The 18,121-nt window shown below is 44.1% G+C and overlaps 2 protein-coding genes across 6 annotated transcripts in view; both read left to right on the forward strand.

Annotated features, from left to right (window-relative positions):
- Positions 1 to 18,121, forward strand: part of DOK5 (docking protein 5) — a 514,932-nt gene that overhangs the window by 8,621 nt on the left and 488,190 nt on the right. The gene's annotated exons all lie outside the window — the stretch shown is intronic.
- Positions 2,117 to 18,121, forward strand: part of TSHZ2 (teashirt zinc finger homeobox 2) — a 211,821-nt gene continuing 195,816 nt past the window's right edge. For all 4 annotated transcript variants that reach the window (XM_048963013.1, XM_048963014.1, XM_048963016.1 and 1 more), the window contains exon 1: positions 2,117 to 2,335. In XM_048963013.1, the coding sequence (XP_048818970.1) occupies positions 2,296 to 2,335 (40 nt within the window). In that variant the 5' untranslated portion in view covers positions 2,117 to 2,295. The remainder of the gene's footprint in view (positions 2,336 to 18,121) is intronic.

The raw sequence follows: 18,121 nt of genomic DNA on the forward strand, positions 1-18,121 counted from the left end.
GATAAGCTCGATCCCCCCGCCCCATGACGCCTGGCAGCATCTCAGCACATCACACTGGCAATAAAACCATCTTACAAGGGCTTTTCATACACAGCTCCTCACAGTAATATACAATTCCTCATAATTACCTACTAATAATCAAACTACCCCAACCAGAGGTGCAGTACTGTTCCACGCAACCAGAGGAGAGAGGGAGACAGAAAGAATGCAAGCCCCACTGGAAGTACCTTCAATCTTCTGACCTGGGCACCAAGACAGACACGGAATCACTGAATCACAAATCCGGCTGGGTGAAATGCAAGAAGGAAATCCCAGTTGGTCACTGTGCTCCAGGCCCAGCGCCACGCTGGCATCAGGCACCGTCCCCTCTTGGCCTCACAGCAGCACTGCCCCAGCGCTGGCCCTGCTGAGCTCCACGGCTGGAGCGGGCAGCACAGAACCCCAGGTGCACACTGGTAGGATTTCACAGCGTGGGGCTGCGAGGGGGCCAAGCAGTGCTGAGCGCTTGGAGCAGAGCTGCTCGCTTCGGAGTGAGTTATGCACGGCAGAAGAGCAAAAATGAGTATTTTATGGTAGCGTTATCCTATTTTATCTTTCAAAACTAAGCATCTGCTTGCACCAATAAATACTTTTAGATTGCTTATAAAAATTGCTAGTGTTCAGTTGGGGAAGGCTATGAAATAATTTAAGTGAAATCACCTACGTGGATGCTTTCACACACACAGCCTCCTATCAGGCTGCCAAACCGAAAGGTCACTGCGGGGTCTTCCATGGAAACCCCGTCCTCAGAGGAGCTGTGGGGCACACGGCGGCGATGCAGAGCTGGGCCTGGCGCGCTGTTTGAGCGGGATGCAGATGGTTCCCACTCATCCCATTAGAAACACACAAATGGCGAGACAGCAACAAGAGCACCAAGGAACTCCGTTCTGTTACAAACTCTGGGGCTTGGCTGTGGAATATTTGCAAAATCCACTTTGAAAAAAGAAATAAACTCTTTACCAACGAGAAAGGAAGGCACAGAATAGAACCCCACTCCCTTTTCAAACCTCGAGGCGCTGTCGGCGGCCGCGGAGACAGAAGGACGGGGCGGCGATCCCCAGGCCGGCGCGGAATCCCACCTGCCGTGCGCCCGCCGGGCTCCGCGCGGGATGAGGGCGGTTCGGCGGCACGGCGCGGGGTCGCACCTCCGCAGCACCTTGGGACAGCAGACGCGACATTGCACTCCCACCCTGCGCTCGGTCGCGATGCCGCGGGTTGTCCGGTACGAACGGACCCCGAGGGGGGCTGGGGAGCGACCTCAACTTCACCCGAGTTTGCGTTGAGCGCGGGACGGCCGCGAGGGAGCGCGAGGAAAGGAGCCCCGGGGCCGCCCCGCAGCGCCCTCCCCAGGAGGCTCCGCGCGGGGCGCGCGTGGCACCGGGGCTCGCGCGTGGGGCGAGGGGGGCGCGCGCGCGGGGCGGGGGGGGGCGTCGGCGCCGCGCGCCCCAGGTGCTGCGGGCCCGGCGGCGGCGCGCGCTGTCTCTTTAATAAACTGCGCGGAGTAAATTTCCTCCTGTCATCAGGGTGCGGAGGAGGAGTTTGTTAATGTGCAGTTTGCTCAGCGGATCGATGTTTGCTGGCATCGCCTCGCCCTGCCTGTATGTGTGTGTGTGTGTGCGTGTGTGCGAGTGTGTGTGTGTGTGTGCGCGCGTGTGTGTGCGAACAGCAGATTTCCTTCCCTCCGAAGCCTCCCTGTCCTCTCCCATATCACTCACTGCCTGGCATCTGACAGCACCGAACCTGCAGCGCTCCGCGCGCACGCACACGCCGCGCACCGCCGGGCAGCGCTCCGCCATCCGCGCGGCGCGGAGGAGGAGGAGGAGGAGGAGAGGGAGGAGAGGGAGGAAGCAGCCCGGCAGCCCCGCAGCATTCCCAGAGCCGCCTTTCTAATATATACATATCTATTTTGTTATTTATTTATTCTCGCTCTCTGGTACTGTGGGCGCCTTTCATTTGCTCCTGAGCTTGGATGTTCGAATCAAAGCAAAGCAAGTGTTGCAACAGTTAAAAAAAAAAAAAAAAAAAAAAAAAAGCCAAAAAAAAAAAAAAAAAAAAAAAGAGAGAGAGAGAGAGAGAGAGAGAGAAAGAAACGTAGATCTCTGAAATAAAATAAAGGCAAACAGGTTCCTGTGAGCGCAGCCGGGGGGGCCGGGGCTGAGGGTGCCGGGGCCGCGGCTGAGGCGCACGAACACGGCTCCGGAGCGGCTCAGGGCTCCCGGATCTGGGGACAGAAGTGAGATTGGAGAAAGTAGAGCGATGCCAAGGAGGAAACAGCAAGCACCCAAACGGGCTGCAGGTAAGGAGAAGCCATCCCCTTACACAGCGCTGCCTCTCCGCTCCTCTCGATCCTTCCCCCCATCTTTATTATTACCGAGGGTCACCCTCGCCTTCCCGGCCCGGAGCCGGATTTATTTCTCGCCCTCCCCCTCTCTGTGCCCGGAACTCCCCGTGCCGCTCCGTGCCCGCGGCCCTGCCCGCGGCTCTCCGGCCCCGACCCCTTCCCGCCGCCCCGCGCCCGCCCCGGCCAAACTTCCCCCCAACTTTCCTCCGCTCTCTCCCCTTCTCCCCCGGCCCCTTTCCCCGCCCGGGAGCAGCCTCCACTTTGCTCCCCGCTTCAGGCTTTATTTCCTTATTATGATTATTTTATTTATTTAATTTTTTTCGGTCGTTCTTTACCCCGCGGCGGTTTTGTTTCCCAAACGCGCGTGGCGGAGCGGCTCGGGGCGCTGAGGCTCCCGTTGCGGGGCTGCGCGGCGCTGCCCGAGCGCTGCGTGTGCCTGAAACGGCGCAGGGGCTGCGGCGCTGAACCCGGCGGGGAAGTTCAGCCTTTGATCAGCGGTGGTGAAAATTGCAACAGGAAATAAAGCGAAGCGTTGTGACTGCTAGAAGACGAGCCGCATTTTCCAATCAAATTCTTCTTTTGTTTTGTATCTGAGTTGGTGTATTTGCACGCGCCAAGTGCTTTTGTGATCGTTCTTCTTTTTTTTTTTTTTTTTAATGATTATTTATTAATTTATTTATCTTAGGGGAGGAAATAGTTTGCAACTTTGGAAGCGTTCTGTTTTGTCATTTGTAGGATGTTCTTTTTCTTTTGGGGGCCAAGAAAAAGAGGCAGATGAGTGGGCCCGTATAGTAAATCTTTTCAAAGAGTTCTCTTCCAGGCTGCTTAATTGCTTTTTATTTTTTTTTAATAGTCTGATGGGGTTTTGTTTCTGGGAAGCGCAATATGGAAGTTCATTTTTCTTCTGCCAGACCCACCCACTGAAAAATCAGCTTTCCAGTTGATTGCCAGCTTTGATTTGACATTTGATTGATCACCTGTCATCTTGCTGCCTTTGATCTATTCATTCTTGATATATATCAATAAATCACTCACCATGGTAACCCAAGTGCCAATGACGTAAGGCTTGCCCTCTAGATTCTCTTAGCCAGACATGCACAATTATTATCTTGTTTGGCTTTTAATGTAGGCGGGTTTTTCTCCCCCTTTTTTTTTTCTGTGGGTCCTTTGTCAGATTAGTTCTCCAAAGAAAACTAATATTTCATGTTTGCACTTTCAAAAAGGCCTATTAATTTTTCTACTCTGAATATTTTCTTGTTGTCGTATTATCCATGGGACAAAATGCATGGGCAACTTTAGTGGCTCGAATAAACTTTGCAAAGTAGTGCTTGGGATACATTTGGAGGCAAATGTTCTTTTTGAGAAATTGGGAGGTGCACAACTTTGACGAACTTACGTGTTTTGCCCTATTCACATGGGTGTAGGACAATGGCATGCAGGGAGAGCCTTTGGGACATGAGCAGTGATGCACCCACGCAGGCTGCCAGCCTGGCAAGCAGCAATCCCTGCCATTGTAAATGATAGTCAAGCTCAGCACAGATATGTATTTATATATATATTCAGAAGAACTCTCTGACGAGTTGCTATTATTGTTTTATTCACAAAGAGGTTATATCTGAATAAGGCATTAACGTGTTCAACTTGCAGGATAAATAGCTATTTTTTCATGGATGCTGATCATCACAGTGACAGTGCTAGAATTGCTCCTTTTTTCTTTCTGTCAGGAGTACGAGGCTTCATTTTATTTTATTTTCAAAGTAGAATCTTCGCTTGCAATGTGTGTAGTATCTTCCTGTAGCAGGGGCATCCTGTTCTTTTTTAGAAACATAGGCTGCAGAATAAGTAAATTCTTGTGAGCAAAGCCCATCCTGTTGTTTCCCAGGATTTCCCCGCTGAGAATACAGCAAGGAATATTCCTATCCAGAACATTACAGTATGTTGCCAGCCATAGTGAGGAGGTAGAAATCCGCATGGCCACAGCTGTGTCTCTCCGTCTTTATTCCCATTTTGAAGCGTGCCTTGGTCTTCCACAGTGCATGCCTGTGATTCTGTTTGTCCTCAGAGCAATGTTGTTTCAGGTGAGCAAAGCGCTGCAAAAGCAGTCCTGTTTCATTCAGCATAACTGATTTGAAGTCGGTTTGTGCATTTGCAATAGTTCTCCTGCTTTGAAGTTGTGTTTGTGTGTTTGTGGGGGGCGGGGGGGCTTCCAAAGTGCAGACATGACTCTTGTGTGTAGTTCTTAAAACTGACTTTCATTTTCAGGATAGCACTGAGGTTCTGTTTTGCAGATTGCGAAGTACCTCAAAGTGACAGTAGACAGACTGTGCAATAAGAAACGAATCTCTCATCAAGGCTGATAGCAAATCTCTTTATTCCTTTTATTTAGAGGAGTTAATACATTATATATTACTTAATTTTCGCTCTATTTATTTTCTCTTGTACAAGTTCAAATGTATCAGTTGCACTGCATTTTGTCTTGATGGCAGCAGAGATATTGAAGAGAAGTTTGCAACTTTTGGCTCCCTCAGATAGTTCACCTCCACCGGAAGAAAAATGATAAGCCTTATGATTCTGGACGTGCCTGCTTTTGTCATTGCTTAAAATTAAATACTATGCACAACTGTAAATAATTACTACCATGCACTGACTTTGAAAGCAGGTTTCTAGTTTGATTAATGAATAATGTAAAGGTTAGAGAGAACCAACGAGTGAATCAGAAGTGAAGTCCTGCTGCTAGATGAAAATCTATCTAGAGAAATATACATGGCAATTTTGTCCTGTTCTATTATTAATGTTAAGCCTTGTATTCCTAAGAAATATATTACAGAGCATTGTAATGAAACAAGGTAGCGTAATTGGATAAACGGGGCCCTATTTATGTTTGACGATGGGGATTTTTGATCTCAAATTATACTTTTAGAGATAACTCATCGCACAGCAATGCCAGAATTATGTTGAATGCATTTTGATCTTTCCAGGGCCGAATCTGCTCTGAGCCGTCCCTCTTTTTATCGTCATCTCCATTTCAGTAGTTCTTAAAGCAGGTTTTTGGAGCTCGTTGTGCCTGTGGCTGCGTTAGTATCATACTTCTGTGTACAGTAAGGACCTGTTTGTGCTGTCGCCTTCCTCCAAACGACTCACAAGGGCTGTGCAGACTGCGGGCCCAGTTCTTCTCCCGCTCAGGTACAGAGCAGAAATAGCTTTGCTCGCATCAGTGCGGCTGCGATGAGCGCTGTCTGCCCCTGGGAGTACGAGGAGACCCAGGCCCGGAAAGCGCTTCGTCCTTCCGCACAACGCAGCCACCTCTGGGGCAGAACTCTTGTAACGATTCCATAACAAATGGTAATATATTAACAGAAGGGTGGAAAAAAGGTGGGAGCAAAGCAAAATTGCTATTCAGATTTTATTCCTAGGGGTATGAAATAGCTTTCAAACACAATTTCACTGGATTAAACTCTACTTTCCCCTGCAGCCTGTTTAAATGTGCATATTTTATTTTGTGATCATGAATTGCTAGTTTGCTTTTTTAAAGCCTAAAAGACGAATCCAGACTTAACGCCTTTTCTGAGTGCAATTTCATCTTCTTTTCTTTCTCTCCCAGCTCCATTAGGCTATCTAGGAACCAAAGCCCTTGAAAAGTACAGCAGGAACAGATAGCAGCCGCATTCATTTTGTTTATTGGTGCAGTAGAATAAGGCAGTCTTGTTTTGGAGAAGACCCCAGATAGTGGCAAACAGAAGATGGGTAGCAGTCAGTACGTTGGAGCTGCAGTCTGCACTTCAGTAGTAAAGGTTATTTAAAACAGAAACGTATTTAGAAAGCGAAATTCTGCTTCTTTAGAGAGCAAAGTAGGTGGCCAGCTAGGTCTGCCGTGTGCATTTCTGTGATGAAAGGAAGCAGTACGTACATGTATTAATAACTGAGAGCGTTGTGGCTTTTCAGGCATTATCTGTATCCTTTATTATACGGGAATAGAAATAGTTTCCACGCAGGCAGCACTGAATGAAACTGTAGAAATGGCAGCAGTGCTTTGTTTAAGCATCCTCCAGAAAAGCAAGTCCGCATCAAAACCACCTAAATAGCTCATGCCCCAGAACCTTTCAGTTACTGTGCACATCGCCATGCTGAGAGATGACAAAAAAGCCAAGGTGTTCACAAACAAGAGAAGGCTTTAAAACTTGGTTAATGAAATATGTACCAAAATAGGCACTTTTGAAAGTGAAGAGCCACCAAAATTAGTCGCCATCTGCACTGAAGTCTGGACTCAGGCTGCTAAGCCCAAACCCACAGTGTGATTCTCCCATGTTAGAACTCAGGCCCGAATGGGACAATTTGCAGTCGTGTTCAATTCAGCTGTTTCCTTATTTCAGCTTGAATCTCGCGTCTCGAAGCACAGTGTATTATCACTATATAAAGACTGGGACTTACCAAGAGTTTCCATCAGTAAATGACAGAATCTTACAGCACTTTTACAAATACGCTCATTGTTAGAAATTCTGTTCAGCAAATGCTCTCCCTCCTCTGTGCTCTCTACTCGAAAAGCCTGTTTTCTTCAGGCTGCAGGATTTTGCCATTTCCTCCCAGAGCTTTCTCCCCTGCATTTCTCTCCCATCAGCAGCACCCACCTGCAGCAACTGTTTCCCCTAGAAGAGGTCCCTGGAGCTCCTGCACGGCCCGGTGCTGGGGTGAGCCGTTCCCATTTCCCTCCACGTCCCGATGAGGACATCACTCCCAGAGAGCAACTCCAGACTCACGGGGGAAAAAAAAAAGCTGTCAGTTGCTGTGGCTGCAGTTCCCAACTTAGCAGCAGCAGAGGGAATGGAACCGTACTCTATCAATTACAGTTGGAACCAGAGGCTAAACACTTATTGTGTTAAGCTATTGTGCAGATCTTAAGAGCTCAAACATAAGAAAAAAATACCATGTCAGCTCATGGAGGGGAGAATAAGGCCTGGTTCATCTACTGGGTGATGTATTATTAGCAAATGCAAAGTAAAATGATTCAAATTCTATTTAATGCCTCTTAGGTTGAGACATGTGCATGCCATATTACGCCTCAAAAAAAGAATATCCTACTGACTTTACAGCTAAGATAACCCTTTGTTTATCCCTCTTCTCTCCAAAATGAAAATATTTGTGAAGTTGTACCTCCAAAGCGTGCTCATGCAAGCAGAGAGACATTTTCATCTGTCTCCGAATCTGATATAGGAGTCAATTGGAAACACATTACACTCTTAGCTGAAGTCTCACATTTCATTCGTGCAAGAGCAGTGGTTTTTCATTACCTATTTAATTACAATAATTTACATGAGAGTGGGTCCAGTTCTGCATCTCTTACTCAGCACTTTGCTTCAGCGGGTAACTGGTTTGTGTAAAGTCTGTCTCTGTCAGGCTGGGCTGCTAAGCTATGAAATTAAGTATTTTTCTAGCAGTATTTTGCATCTGAAGAGGGACCAGATTCTACTACCCAGCTTTAAAGCATAACCTGCCTTTAAAATCTGGGGAAGAGTTCTGGCTGTAACTTGTGTTACTGAGGGTTGCACGCTGCTCTTTTCTAGTGCCTGTGCGACTGACATGTTTTACTTGCTTGGCTAACTTCACTTCTCAAACACATTTCCACTCTCTGTGTTAATTATTGAACAGTTTCTTGGTACCAGTAGATGATACAGTCTTTTAAAGAGTCCTTTTTCTAATGTGCTGGTTGCATTGTGCACATGGGCAGCAGCTCTCAGGTAGAAGCGCGAAAAGGGTTCTGTGAAGGGGAAGTGTAAAAGTTCCGTGTAGTTTTAGCCATCAAAATCAGTTCTTCCTCATTAAGGTGACCTCTCACTCGAGGCTGCTGGATCTTGGCGCCGAGTCGTTTTCGCCATGTTATAATAACAGCTTTTGCAACCCTGAAATGCCTTGACAGTGAATAGTGTATTTTGTAAGGTTTCAGGAGAAACGCATCACAGAAGCATGCTGTTTCCCATTAGATTTACACATCTCTCTCTAACTGCTGGCTTTTCATTCGTTGGCTGGTGAGATTTTTCAGGCAAAAAGTGGAAAAACTGGTCTTATGATCTAAGTGTTGCATTAAGTGTTTCATTTAGGAAAATGAAGAGAATCTTTGTTTCCCAAAAAGAACTGTTTTTCCCCTTTGCCCTAGGAAAAATGAACTCATAACAATAGTTACAAAATGACAGGATTAAATTGTGAAAAATCCGTATTTCATAAGGTGCAGCACCAGATTGTTCCAGTTACTGGTTAAACGCTGCACCTAAATAGAACTGCGGTCCTAAATGTATAGGAAATAGATCCCTGCCCTGCAGAAAGGATAGGTACGTGCCTGCCTGGGAGTGGAACCTTGTCTCTGATTCAAGCTGGTACAGTGCAGTACAGTGCAGTAGTTCAGAGCAGGTTTTGAGTATCCCACCAGCATCTTAAAGCGCTGAAATGGCTGCGATGCTGGGAGTTGTGTCCACTGGAAGCCCTTTGTTAGCGCATGTTTTCTTTGAACCTGCAGCTCCTGGAGTCTCGTGATTATCCAAGTGCCAAATTAAAAGAAAATTTTATTTAAAACCCCTTGCTATGGGGAAGTAGGGAGACTGAAAGCACACAGCCTAAAGGTTCTTATGCCAGAACAGGAATACCGTGATTCTCACAGCGATTCTTTTTAGCATCTCATAATTTTCAGCTAGTCTCATGATTTCTGAGGGTGTGATTCGTGATTTTTGAATAAACAAAGCTGGTAATATCGCATTTCTCTGATTCTCAGGATGAACTGTGCAGTATGTGCATGTGTATGTAATTTCATATGTATGCACACATAATACCAGTAAACAAAGCGCACAACATAATGATGGAGTGGAGTTATGTGAAGAGTGACTCTGAATTTGTTGCTGTAAACAAAGCAGCTTGGGCTGTGGAGGATCAGACCATTGGTTCTTGAGGAGTGGCTTTCACATGAGGTTTCACAGAGATTGTTTTCAGTGGCAATTAAATGTAGGAAGTTAATAGCCAGTAGCTCTCCTCTAAAGCCGAAACCCTTGCAAGACCTGTGAGAAATGCACAGCCTGTCTTTTTTTTTTTTTTTTTCAGATATAATCAGGCTCAACTTTATTGAAAAAAAAATTTACAACTAGCAACATTAATGCTGTATTTTTATTGTATTAATGCAAATGAGATGCTGACTTCTTTCTTTCATCTCCACAGCTTGTATCTATTATAGCTCTATCTTATTCCTTTCTGTGTCTTTTTTCCTTCTGTTCTGTAAACTGTATTGTCTAATGATACCGAGGCTCATTAAAGTTACTATGCTGAAGAGACCATGGGAAGCATCCTTAGCTCTAGACAGCTATAGAAAAACAAATCTACTGAGTATTTGGGGAAAACCGATCCAGATCAACATCCCCACTCCCATTCTGGGAAACCAATAAAATGAGGAGGTCAAATTAGAAAGGAAATCTTGCATGTCATGGAAAGAACAGGTCATTTTTAGTATGCATCCCAACCTGACAAAGACAAAAGCAATAAAGTTTTAAGGAGCTCTCTGGCCCTTCCTGCATCCCTCTCAAAAGACTCGTCTAATTGAAAAGCCTCTTGTATTTGTTTGTATGCATGTAGGAGAGAACAGGGCCAATTCTGCACAAGGCCTGATATTCCACAGTGTTGCCAGAACTCTTTCTGGTTGCTTTTTAAGTCTCTTTGTTCATATAAAATTAAGACCCGCTTATCTTAAACTGTAGTAAATCTCATTCAGTATTGCTTTCATAAGTTAAAAAATGCTGTTAAATATTCCCAAAGCAACTTTGCTGAAGTTATACTTGGTCTGTTATGTGCAGAATTTCTATAGAAAAAAGCACAGCACGCAATTCTTGTTTCTAATGAAAATAAATAAATTCACTGTAATACCTTGATTGCAATGATTTATGTAGTGAAAGAGGAGATCAGGATGAAAATCTGCACTTTGATGCAGTCTGAAATGTGTAGACAACAAACCTATTTCTATCACTGACCTTCAGTTGCACAGAAGTCCTGTTGTGGTTTGTTTTTTTTTTCTGTAGGAAGGAAAGGCTTTACTCTGAATTTTCCATACAATTTTGTGTAAGTTGCACTGGGAATTACCACCTCAATTCGTAAAGTCTGTAGTTTTCTTTGTACATATAGAAGAACTCATTTAGTGCCTGCAATCTGAGTGGACAAAAAAAAACTAACCCCAAATCAGATTTTTTTGTGATGTAGTTTTGTATTGAAACAACAGAATCTTAGTCTAGCTGGTATGTTTGTGTACCAAAATTAATTTTTTATGTGTTTTTCAGCCTTGTCATAACATTTATGGGCACAGTACAAGTTGCATTAAATTAACATGTGAAAGGAGAAAGAAGCTAAGTAGTTATATTGATCATCTGTAGCATTAAATGTTAAAAAATTAAAAGCTTTCTAGCGCTTTTGATTAGCAGCACGGTTGCTGCTCACGCGTGCCCTGTGGTAGGGAGCGGAGTAATCTTTCCTCACGCCTTCCTTCCAAGGATTCCTCACCAATGCTGTGTACTCTGTAGAACGACCTCAGTGGAGCAGGATATCTTGTTCCCATTTCACAGAAAGGTAAATTGAAGGCAGGAGGTTTTGGTTGATTTGCTCAAGGTCAAGCAGCTTTTGGTCCTAATTCCCTACTCTGGCTATTAGATCACATTAATATTGTCAGCGCGCTTCCAGCAGGAGACCAGGCTCCGTGAACTTCAGAACAGGGGGATCTTTTCTAGGGGAATCATTTTAGTCAGCGTAATTTTAGTAAGTTTTTAACTTTCCCAAATGACCCTCGGATGCGTTGTTGGTCAGTGATAAGGCTCAGGACCAGACAATTTTATTATGGTTACTTTTCCCCCTTTACACTGCTCTACATTTCTTTGTCAGTCTGAGGTCCAACTCTGTATTTCATATATAACGCCTTGCCCTGAGAAATATGAAGAACCTATTCTAATTATTGTCTAACAGAACATGCATGTTTTCTCCCACACAGACCACCAGAGGTGGTTGGAAATCTCTGATAATAAATTCCGAGGCTCTAATTTTTGTAAGCCGGCTTCTAAAGTGAAGGGTCTAAAACCTTACGTGGGCGTCTGAGGGGGGGTTGAATTTTGAGGAGCGTTTAGCCCTGAGCAGTTCCCATAGACCTCTTCCAGTTCCGTCTCCTGTGTGAGCAGGAATTGCTGAGCTTTGATCAAGGGCAGCGTTGTTGTTTCTAAGCGGAGATGTATGTATTGCCTATAGAAGAAATATGATGCACGTAATAGCCTATGGATTCATTAAGGATTGTTTATGTTTATTTTCACGCCGTATTACCTTTCAGGAACGGTTGTTTCAGCCATTATATTGACAAGAACTCAGAATAAATCTTAGGTAATAGAGAGCTAATCTGCCATACCTGGGAGACCACCTGCTTCTCCCTCCTGCAGAGGCCAGAGCATTCATGGCCAAATCACCAGGTAGGGCTTTCTTCCCAGGAGCTGGGGACTTGGGAAGCTCTCCCATGGCTCCTTTTCATGTGGAAATTAATGCTTGCCTCTATTTCTGAGTAGTAGGTTATTAGAGTTCATATGCAAATTCTGAGGATGGAAATTTGTCTCTCTTTGATAATTGATATAATGAGAGATATATATTTTAGTGGTCCAAAGTCCTTGAACTTGAGCCTTGTGTATGTAATTTATGTTTATTTCTTATTCTTATTAACTGTAATTTAGTCGTTGGCGCCTTTCATTGCCTTAGATTGAAGGGAGTGTCTCTGTCCCATTGCCCCTCTACAAACAATGCCCTTTCAGGTTTCCTTATCCTGTATCCTTGCCCAGACATTTCCTAGCCTGTCAAATACTGTCATTTTATTCCTTACAGATCATTCACAGTACGTCTCCTGTTGCACACACAAATAAGGAGCAAATGCAATCAGGATGCATCATTGTTTAGCATAACAAATAAAAGCCGATCTGTGCAGATTTCCCTTAAAGCATTTCTTAATACGTATTGTCAAAATGTCTAAAGATGTCTTTTACTCATAAGCATTTAATTATTTGTGACAATTAAACTAATATTCAGAGCAGGAAAAAAATGAGGGTATTAAGTATTTTCTCTTGTCAAAAGCTAACAAAACATCACATGACATTACCAAACTCCTTCAATTTTGTATTTCAGATGTATCTCATAACTTGAAAAAACGCTTAAAAACAATTGCAAGGCCCCATTTCACAACCCTGGAATTTATATTGAATGTGAGTAAATTGTATGTCTAAAACCGGACCGAAATTAAATGCATGTCATTAAAACATGTATCATGAGCAGTTGATAATTAAAAAGGAGTTGCTATCAATTTTTAAGTCTGCACTGAAATCTAAGGCCAGGGAGCCCCTCGGGCTGAATCAGGGACTCAACCTGGATTTTGTAGGCTTAGCCAATTATTGTGTAACTCGCACACGAGAACAAAACAGCTCATATAACGAAGACAAGACCTTTCTGTGATCTGAGTTATGGATTTGTTTGTTTGTTTTTGTCTGATGATCCCTCTAGCCAGATGGATTGCTTGAACCATTGAGGCAGCTTGCTATGGATGAGGCAGAACAAGCAGCCAGCATTGCTGCTCAAGGCTCAGCACTGTCCCCCGCCTGGCAGCCCTTTGACATGGAAAAAGTTCAGCTGCATGATAACAAAAAGGGGAAAATAAGGGAAGAGGCTGAAAAGAGCAGAAAACCAATGGAGGTCTTGAGAGCACTGTTGTATGGATGCTGGGAGTACTGCATAGCCCCGGGCACAGCAATAACATCTATATCATGGGCACAACAATACGCGTAGTCCAGATTGTTTGGATTTTTCTGTTCAAAAGCTTGATTTCTACTGGTTCTAGTGTTTCCAGATCTGAGCTGTTCAGAGTAACATTTTCCATTGCCAAAATCTGTGTTTCCTTTATTAAAATGTTCTTCCTGAAATTTAGGGTAGGATGTTGTTTGGCAAAAATGCAAAAGGCGTACGTCAGGGTTTTATTTCCAAAGCTGCAGGACCACTGCTTTCTGGCAGTGATGCGAACGTTTTTCAGAGGTATCTTCTGCCTTCCCTGAAAAAAAAAAAAATCCACCCAAATTTGTCTGACTTACAAAGTCGAAAAGTTGCTGTTGCCAAAGAATTTTTAGAAGGTGACACAGCATTCTCCAAGCGTGCCATCTCCACCACGCAAGCTCAGTTCTCAGTTTCCCTTTTTCAATTACATTGCCTTAAAATATGTGTTAGCTGCATGTAAGTAGGACAATTGCTTTCCCTGCTGCAGGATGGCCATGGGTCTGAGCAGCAAAAGCAGAGGAAGGGAAATGTCAGCACCGAGCGTGTCAGCTGGCGCCTGGATGGGGCCTCGGCCGCTGCTACTTCTCCACAGCCGTGTTGGCGGTGGGTGAGGGAAGGAAGGCTGTCCCAGCACCAGGGGCACCCTCAGTTGTGTGCAAGAGGCCACTTTTTGCACTGCTCGTGTGCTGTCACAGGGGCTGAGCCAGCTGCTGGACCTGGAGGAGCTGCGCGCCGTAGGTAGGCTGGAACTAAGCGTGGAAAATGCTGGCAGCTACAAAGCTGTTGTACTAAAGCGAGCAGCTCGGAGAAAAAATACAAAGAATAATGCCAAGAGTTTCAACCACAGATATCTGTTTAGATAAAAAAAAAAAAAAAAAAGGGCCTGTTACTACTTTGAGATCTGCTCTCATGCTGCAGCATGCAAATGGCAGCGGGCTGAGCAGCACCGCTGTGGAGGCAGCGGCTGTGGAGGCAGCCGCCATGTTCCCCTGCAGGCAGTGGGCCGCGCGGGGTGCTGCTCACTCAGGGCACGGCGTTTCATTTTGCTCCATTTGTTGCTCCTCGGGAGATTTTTCATAGAGATGGAATCTTTCCATCTGGAACTCAGTGACAAACGTTGAACCGGGAGCGGCGAGAGCAGAGCAGGACGTCCTGGGGACACTGTTTTGTGTCACCTCCTGGATTCTGTATGTGAAATAGCTAAAATGCCAAGAATGTTAATCTAGAAAACAGTCACGCTCACATCACTCTTTTGCTGTTTCTGTGAACTTATTAGATATTTTATGATCTTGTGATTTGGGTTAAACAGAGGTAAATCACTTGGAGAAATATTTATGGGGGTTGGGGGAATGTTATGACATTGACATCTGGGTTTCCACTTGTTTGGATTAGGGACATTTTACCTTAATCATTCCCAAACATCTCTGCTAAAATCCCTTCTTTCATTTTTAATCACCTGTGAGGTACAACCAGGCAGGTTTTCAGCTGGTGTCTGTGTGTTAAGGTGAAGTGCTGAAATCTGTTGGTAGGGCAAGTGTACGAGAAGTCTCATTTTTATGTTTGTCTTCTGTCATTATTTTTGTTTGGAAACATTTCAGTTCAGTTAAAATGCACTGTTTTCAATATGTAGAGTATGTGCAGGGGAACAAGAGGGTGATTATGAGTTTCTCCAAGGAAATAAGCATCTCTTAGCCATCATCCTACAACTGCGAAAGTTCTAATACACCACATCTATATAATTTAACCTAATAATTTTTATTTTTTATTTTTTAACAGTGATGTAATGGGGAGAGTGACCTGGACTTTGTAAAAGTTCCCCTACTTACTGCGGATTCCCAAGGGCAATGTAACATTCTAGACAGTGTTTTATATGCCCTGATTAAAATGTAACATATTTTTGCATTTCCTGTGCAGTGACCTGTTAGTGCTCATAGACAGAACACTTAAAGAACAGTTACAAGGAGACATTTCCAAATGTGCCTAATATGCAAGAGTTTTTATAACATTCTTATTTCATTTGAAATTGCAGCTACAGCAGGAACCGTTCAGACGGTGCATTGATTTAACTTTTTAATCCACTGTTTTGCTACGTCAAGTAAAATAAATGTTTGTTTTTAGCTTCATTTTTTTGCATCTCTAAAACTCATAACGACTTGCTCTAAGCTTGGGATTCTAAAGGGAGCTACATTATCTGAGATTTAAAGCCCACTTTTTGTAGCTGCTTTCGCACAACTCCCCCAAGAAAAAAAAAAGTACAAAAGTACAACTTTAGCAAAAAGGGCTTTTATATCTCTATCAATTATAGAAACACCAGCTGCAGTAGATTACAAATGTGTTTGGCTGATTGTGATTTTGTGTAGGGAAAACTGTCACAAGGAGCTGGATTCTGTTCTCCCCGACAGCACCGCGATGTCGCGCAGCTCCCCGGGCGCAGCCAGCACTTCTGTCAGAGCTGGAGGGGGCAAGAGCGGGATCCGGCTCGGGGACTGCCAAATGCACACTGCCAGATCTAGCTTCGAACTTGCTCGCGTGCCCTGGTGCTAGGAGAAAATATGGAGCTGTTGAACATGAGCACGGGTGCTATCTGTGTGTCATTGTGTGCGCGTTTTTCTGAGCGCTGCAGCAAAAGCCTTGCCAATACGTCTGTAACCTGGGCCAGGAATCTCTGGGGAGGATCAGTCCAGTTCTTGTTGCTGTTTATTTTTTTATATGCAACACATTTGTTTACTTTTACATTTTTTGATTAATAAAGTGGAGGGAAATGGACCACAGTAGAAAAAATGTTCAACAGGCCTATAAGGAGAGAGGAATTGGCAATCGTGCAGCAAAGGAATATGGTTCCAAGGCAGCAGTGCAAAATGGGCAATTTAGCACTTTGATGGTGTTGAGTTCAAGAAAAATGGGTGTATTGAAGTGTGTGCAAGTGGTATCACTGCACTAATATGCTGGGATTAAGGAGTAGCAGTGTAAGGGCTTTCAGTTGGTGGTGTCGTAGTTACTGTTTCATTCAGTGTACTGTACTTTGAGCCTCTTTGGAAGTACTTGGTTGGGCCCCGGTTTATTTTAACAAGAAGAAACTGAGGTCGTGAAGTTCTGAGTGTATTTTACAGTGAAAATGCAGTTTTCTATTTTCATTTAATCCCAGGAATGTTGGCATTTTCCAGGCTGTCAAACAAATGAGTGCACTGGAGGACAGTTAGATGTGTCTATCTAGTTCATCTATCTAATCTACCTCATTTCTAATGTGCCCATCACCATCGTGTCTGGGCGGAAAGTATCTGCCCTGGTTTTGCTCTTTGTTTTTATTGACTGTGGTAACTTAATTGAGTTGTAAGAGCTTTCAGAACCATCTGCGAAAATAATAACAAAAACATTATCAGAATAATGATTCATTTTTGCACTTCTACTCAGAATTTCCCCTTCCTCTTATGAGTAGATTTGGTTAGTTGATTATTGTTGCCTCGTGTAGAAGAGGTTGTATTTTAGAGGTGTTGTATTAAATTGGAATTTTACCTGACTCAGCAATGACTCAAAACTTCATTTGCCTTCTGAAGTGAATTCACTCATATCCTCTGAATTGCTCCTGCTCTCTGCAGAAGCTTACTTTGTATGCTAAGCCGCCCAGTTTAGCAGCTGCATCTGTTCTGTGACCCTTTGCCATATAAAACATAGGTAAAGGTAATAAAAAGCAATAGAAATTATGGCTTCAAAAATTATGTATTCCTTTTGAAGCCCTGGTTTCCATTAAATTTAATTACTTATCTCCCTTCCAATTAGGTAAAAATGCATCGTAAGACATAAGCAAGCAGTTTTTTGAAAGCAGGGGCTGAGGTCCATAAGGGAGAAAACAACCTGCTGTTGCTCATAATACCTGTTCATGGGGTTACCACAGTCTGTGTTGGTGGGACTGTGTGCTGCAGCAGCACATCATGGTGCTGCCAATGCACGCCGTCGGGGTGGCTGGCCATGGCAAGGTTAGCAACGTGCCTGACAGCAGCATCTTCACAATCATGTGCCACCACCTGCTTTTGCAAACTGTGGCCTGAAAAGTAATCAGTCTGAAGAAGTCAATAAACTCTTGTGTTGAAGAGGCCAAATAAACAGCGTGGTGCTCGCTGAGGTAAAGAGTTCATTGAAAATGCTGCAAATGTAGCTTTCTGAGCTGTAATTGAATTTGCTTTCAACTGTACAGTTACGCACAACCCTGTTTCTACTCCTCTCCTACATGTGTTGAAAGTGTCTCTATAAACCTGCCCCTCCAAGCGAATTTCATTGAGAGCCAGACGTTTCATACAGTGACAGTGATTTTTAGGCCCATCTGGACTGGCAGATCGCAGATTCCCAGTCTGTGGCCCCAGCGTGTGACTTGGGCTCATGCACGCACAGTAAAGCATTGATCTGGCTGCTCACTTAGTCCTGGGGTGATCAAGTAAGAGACACATCACTCTTTGCAAGGTTCATTTCAGCTTCAGGTATTTGTGGTGGACTGAAGTATGGGCATGATTACATTTCACAGATTTTTGTATGATTTAGAACAAAAATTATTAGCAGAGCTGGCTCAGCAAGGAATTTCTGATGTAATCTATACCAGTTACAACGAAGGGGTGTGGTAATAGGGAAAGAAAAAGGAGAGCTAAGTGTTTATCCCCATTGACTGAGACAGAAAACAGGACTGGCAGGATGACAAACTGGCATAACCTTACATTAGAAAGTGCAGCGATTCCAGCAAAAGTTCCAGTTACGACTGGCTTTTAAAAGAACCAGGCATAGGGAAGGATGGCTTCTTGGTGCATTCTTCAGCGTAACTGAAGGAGACAGGAATGAATCTTTTGGAGGCAAGGCCTGTATCATACAGTGTCTTTAGGCATTATGGCGGATTTATGTTAAATAAGTGTTAGGAACTGGTTTTCAGGGCTTTGGAGTGGGGGAATGGTTAAA

The sequence above is a fragment of the Lagopus muta genome, chromosome 16 (genome assembly GCF_023343835.1).
Source record: "Lagopus muta isolate bLagMut1 chromosome 16, bLagMut1 primary, whole genome shotgun sequence".
Classification (NCBI taxonomy): Eukaryota; Metazoa; Chordata; class Aves; order Galliformes; family Phasianidae; genus Lagopus; species Lagopus muta.